A 5,834-nucleotide genomic window follows, 5' to 3' on the forward strand; every position below is an offset into this window, starting at 1 on the left:
ATATTTGTGTCTAACACCGAGACTGCGTGCATATGAGAATGACATGGACTGTTGACAGTGGGACTTTGACCTTTGATGACTAACACCAAACCAAGTCATCACTGAGTCAAAATGAGACATTGTCATATGTCTAGCAGTCCCCTCCGGACTCCCCAGAAATATCACAATCATGCAAATAGCAAACTGAAAACATAAGGGTTCTTGTTGATGCGAAGGCGAAATAATGCAGAAACGGTACAATGATCTTTTGTCCACGATGGCTTGGAATCACAATGCAAGGAATTTAACTTGCACTTTGTCATATAACCCCACTTCTAATGCAACTCCATTGGCTCCCAGTCCATTATTGAGTGGATTTCAAGATTTTGGTTTTGACTTGGCAAGATCTGCATGAACAGGCCAATTTACATCTCTGAACTTTTACATCCCTACACCCCTATCGGGGCCTTGAGGTCCTGTTGATTGTCCCCCAGACAAAACTAAAAACTAAAGAGGACTGCCTTTTCTCCTCTGCCTCCAAGGTTTTGGAACTCCCTTCCAACAACTCTTCAATCAGCAGACTCAGTGGCAAAAGTTATCTTTTTAAATCTGCATTCGCTTAAATTTGTTTCGTGCACTTGTTATTTAGTTTGTTGTAGCACTTTGTGGTTTATATCTTGAGAGGTGCTATATAGATAAAGTTTTACTTCACTTACTTACTTTTTATTAATTATGAGGTTTGTCACAGCCTAGCTTTGAGAGGAGCACGAATAAATCTTTTTATCTGAATCCGATTCACGCTTCAAATGACTGAATGAAAAAGGAAATCCAGCAACGTGAGGCGACTTCCTCGCTCGGCGGTCGAAAACAGTCATTTTCGTTCGCGGCTTACAGCGCATGCGCGGCTCCGCCTTGTGGGCGGGGCCTTGAGGAGGGCCGAGTAACAGTAGCCCACTGTGTTTGTGTGTGTGTTGGCGTGTGTGTGTTTGTCTCAACGTAGCACGAAACGTGTCTATCAGCGAAGACACACACACACCCCAGCTCGAGAGGGGCCAGATAACGGGTTTTTGTTTTTTGTTTTTTTCTCGCATTGAAAGTTTTGGATTTTTGTTGCCCCGAGATTGTTTCGATGCTGTGCCACACGCGCGCGCAGCGTTTCGCAGGAATTATTGATTTCGTTTCTTCTAAAGACTGTCCGCTCCTCCTCCTCCCCTCGATGAAGCGCTGCGATGCCCTCTGATTTTATATCCCTCCTTAGCTCGGATATCGACCTTAATTCTCCTAAATCGCTATACTCGAAAGGTAAGCTGCTGCTTCGGGAAGCTAACCGTGAAGTCACCAGTCCGTTTCTGTCTTTGTTTTACACGAAACAAAATGAATGTCTTGGTGGCTCATGTTAAGCTGCTAGCTAGCTGTAGTTAGCTTCTTTTTTTTTTTTTTTCTCTTAGCCTGGCTGGCTAGCATAGTTAGTTGGCTGCGTTTAGCGGACGGCTATCAACATGCGGGGGGAAAACCCACTTTTACTGAAATATTTTGACATTTAGCTAGTGTTTGTATCACGTCATGGAGGATAGTTAACGTAGCTGTTGGTCTCTGCAGCCTCACATTGTTTAGCGGTTTAAGTCCTGCTTGGATTTCGCAGAGAGGTGTGTGTGTGTGGGTATCCGCAGGCACGTGTGCACAACAAGGATGGTGCCGTTCTTGGTTTGTCTCCCTGTGGGTTTTGTTTCTGGGGCTCCAAGCCAGAGTTGCACCCCCCCACCCCCATCCTCTGGTTTCACCCCGGCGAGGATTCAGGTGTTCAAGCTCTGCTTCCCCCCCCACACACACACACACACCCACACACACCCACACACACACTCCGGCCCGCCGGGGGCTGGAGGTGCATCCTGTCAACACCAAAGCGCACACGTGTCAGCCAACTGCTCTGTTATTATTAGGAGGGCGTTGCTGCGTGGTCCAAGAGCACCCCTTCTCATCTCATTGAGGGATTAGTTGAGTAAGTAGCTGAGCGTCCAGCAGAGCTCGGTTCCTAGATCTGCTCTGTCCCTGTGAACTTGAGTTGGAGAGTAGTGGTGTGTGTTTATTTTCAACTCTAAAGGTGTCTGATTACACTGCCTGCTTTGGTCCTGTTGCACATCATGAGGTCAGGCTTGCATACAAGTATACTGGAATGTGGTAAAACATAATCTTAACCCACGTAACACACACACACACACACACCCCACGAGTCAGGATTTAGAGATTAATTAAACGAGTCCGTTTCTTTGGTAGATGCATGAAACTGCTAGTGAAATTTCCCTCCTGGTAAGCTCAAGCCGACGTCAAAGCGCCTGTTTCTGCTCATTAGTCTGCTGAGGCTTACGTTACATTAAATTCCAGGTTCGATATCATCAGCAGGGATGCTGTGAGTCCGCTGTCCTTGAATGATATCGACGCAAGCTGATTTTACCATTGGACGCTTTTATGATCGGTCCATCAACAATCAAAGGTGGATTCATCCTCCATCTCAATAAAATATTTAGATATATTACTCTTATCCGTCCATATAGCAGCGTGACTCAGACTTAAAAGTAGCTGTGAGGTTTTCAGCTCTTTGCTCCGTGCTGAGCAAATTATTTCACATTACTCTGTCTGAGCTTGTTGGAGTTAAACAAATTGGCCTCAGTCTCCAGATGCTAAGAAAGTGGTTAAAAATGATCAGACAGCCTATTAGTGGCATGAAACATGTTTATAAAAACGATAATTGGTGCAGCTGAAACAACCTTCAGATAATGATTTAAAGCAGCTCTTCGAATATGGGTTTTGTCAGCTCTGCTAGTCAGACGTACAGCTTTGTGTGGAGACTACATCCACAAAGTTTACATATTGTGATTGTGTGTCCAGAACTGTCTAAATCTCTTTAACAGAGTGACGTGTTTTACAACCAGACATAAACACCCCAGACGGTAGCTTATTGTCAATCTGATACTGACTCTGTACAGCTACCAGGGACATCTGTCAGAATGTTTTTTTTTCTTTTCTTTTTCTAAATACTGATCTGTGTCATTTTAGCAGTTCAAAGATTCTTTTAATCACCTAAAGCCTGCTTTCAGTTCACCAGTTCCCGACATTACTTTCAAAACGTGTCGGTGTTTCCGTACCGTCGTGTTCTGCAATCCCTACTGAAGATTTCTTGTAAATGTTTTATTATTTTTTCTGAAATTCTTATGGTCTTTGTTTGTACTTGCAAAAATGTCATACTTTGTCCCGGGTTTTGCAGGTAGGTAGGAGTCTGTTTGCGGCTTGTGCTACCAAGATGTCCTTGTATTCTACGTGGCAGACCTTTGAGGGGAAAAAGTAATTCTGTTGAAAATGCATACCTAAAAATGAACGCTGTTTTATTCGTGTCAATTCTCAGAACTGATTAGTAAACTACAGTTCCTTTAAAATAAAAAAGCGTAAAAGCCCAGTTCTTGAAGGACGGGGAAAAACTCAAGACATGCAGTGTTAGGTTCTGTTTAATCCCCATTGTGGTTTAACATTTTGTTCGTTTTGTCTACATTTTAAACTCCGATGAACAAATTTAAACATAACCTGGCAGAACTTGCCTGCTGGTACCACATCTGTCCTGACTGCCATGCACGGGATGTGCACGAGCCAACAGAAAGCTTTGCTCTGTGACCCTGAAATGCTTAAGAGAGTTGCCATATGGTCACACTCGATAACATAGCTGTTTATTTATATCTCAGTATCCGGGTGCAAGTACGTGTCGGAATCTAGGTAGTGGACGTGTTCATCAAAAATCCAGATTAGGACTGTAGGTGTTTGTGAAGGCTGCCAGCCAGGACGCCAGATTATTGCTATGTTCTTCTTCCTCACAGTTAGACTAAGTAGAAATATTAACAATTATGTAAAATGTGTGGGTCACCTTACAAACGTTGAATTTAACTTTGTTTTCCCAGCATTTTATAGTTGTTTCTTAGGGTAGAGTCTCGCTGGGCTATGACTGTTGGCGACTAGTTGGCCCCTCATAATTGTGAGAAACTAGTCAAAGTATTCGTTGTGGTCTCGCTGTGTTCAGAGTGTTTGTCGCCAAGTGACAAGAAAGCTCTGTGGCTACGTTTTGAGTGGCCAGTTGTTGTTTTTTTAAATCACAGCCTATTTTCGTGTGCGAGACTTGCAAAACTGTGTTCTAGGTTGTGCACATTATTTCAATGCCCATCTCCGCCCACGTCTTGCCCGTTTCGGCCCGCTTTGTACACACCTTTTAGCAGCTGCCTCCACGTCTATGATTTAATCTACTTGAGCAGAGGTCCCCAAGCCCTGGACCGCGGACCTGTACCGGTCCGTGGGTCATTTGGTACCGGGCCGCACAGAAAGAATAATTAACTTACAGTATTTACGTTGTTTTATTTTCGGAGTCTGAAGACATTTATTTTGAAAAATGACACACTCTTGATGCGTGTCAGAACGCTTATCTAGGTCATGTGATGCGTTACCGCTAAAAACAATCACACAAGCTAACAAAACGAGTAAAAAACAAATGTCTCTGGAAGCCTGATGGGACCGTGTCGTTACTGAGAAACAGGCTCAGGCCTCCCACTGGTTTAGTGTTATGGTGAGTTGTATTCTTTGTGCACTTTATATTTGTGGTGTATATTATTTTAAAGTTTAAACATCGCCATATTGACCAGAGAACATCAGGGGAAGGAGAGGGTGTCATTCATGTTGATAACGCAGCTAACAAAGCTGCGTGGACACGTTGGATTTAAGTTTATTATGTTTTTAAAAATACCCCCGTTTTCATGCCGGTGGTATTGTTTTATTTTGTTGTATTTATCCGCCACACCTTTAAAAGCCGGTCCGTGAAAATACTGTCTGATAATGAACCAGTCCGTGGAGCTAAAAAGGTTGGGGACCGCTGTACTGGAGTATGTTTTTGAAATGAAGAGCGGCAGATTTGATAACTACTACCCATCGTTGGTGTGGTTAAAGCTGGACGTTCAGGGCTTGAATCTTGAATTTTTTCTGTCTGAGGAAACGAGGACAGCTCGTGGCAGGTGTCAAAAATCAGCTCTAGCGTTTTTAGAATTTACAGAAACTAAATTGAGGAGGCTTCGAGACTGGTTCGAGAGGCCTGCGGCAACTGTGCAACTATTTTCAGAGACGACGCGGGGCACTGATTATTTGAACATGTTCAAAACTTAAGCAACAAAAACTTGCGAGCCCCCACGACGCGGATAAGAAAACTGAGAACCACGCAAACGTTTTGAGACATTATGGAGACGCGCTCGCAATCCCATTCGCCACCTAGTAGCCGACAGTTCCAGCCCAGTGAGATATATTATCGTTAAGTTGTTTATATTTTCAGATTACCTTTGTGACAAACCAATATTCAAGTATATTTAGATTCAGCCTTATTTTTGACACCAGCCAATAAAAGCGTATTTGTGTTGCCATCAGTCACACAACGTGTATTTTACTAAAACTATGTTGCACCTTCTTTCAACAGTTCTGTGTGGAGATGTTATCAAGTTTGTTTGTCTGCCGACCACATTTTGTCTCAAACATCCTCTTACCACTTTTAGGCAGTTATCACTCACCAGCTGCAAACTGTTTGATAGAGTTGTTTTTTATCTCTGTTGCCACACTAATAATCCCATAATCTAAAGTATGGAACAAAAGGATCACTTTAAAAATCAAACTGCAGACATAATAACTTTATATTTAATTTTTCTAAAGTCTTTTAGATCTAGCTCGAATGTGTAAGATTATATTTTGGTGCTTCTTTTCTTGAGTAATAAGTAGCTCCACAGTGATTTTGTTTTTTCACAAAAAAAAGTTAAAGTATGCAGTTTTATGTGGCAAACGAC

The 5,834-nt window shown here is 42.8% G+C and overlaps 1 protein-coding gene across 1 annotated transcript in view; it reads left to right on the top strand.

The window, feature by feature from the left end:
- The first annotated feature begins 920 nt into the window (after window positions 1-920).
- LOC108230090 (nuclear factor of activated T-cells 5) overlaps window positions 921-5,834 on the top strand; it is a 22,270-nt gene continuing 17,356 nt past the window's right edge. The window contains exon 1 of the mRNA XM_017405987.3: window positions 921-1,281. Coding sequence (XP_017261476.1) covers window positions 1,209-1,281 — 73 coding nt within the window. The 5' untranslated portion in view covers window positions 921-1,208. The remainder of the gene's footprint in view (window positions 1,282-5,834) is intronic.

This window comes from Kryptolebias marmoratus, linkage group LG11, assembly GCF_001649575.2.
Source record: "Kryptolebias marmoratus isolate JLee-2015 linkage group LG11, ASM164957v2, whole genome shotgun sequence".
Classification (NCBI taxonomy): Eukaryota; Metazoa; Chordata; class Actinopteri; order Cyprinodontiformes; family Rivulidae; genus Kryptolebias; species Kryptolebias marmoratus.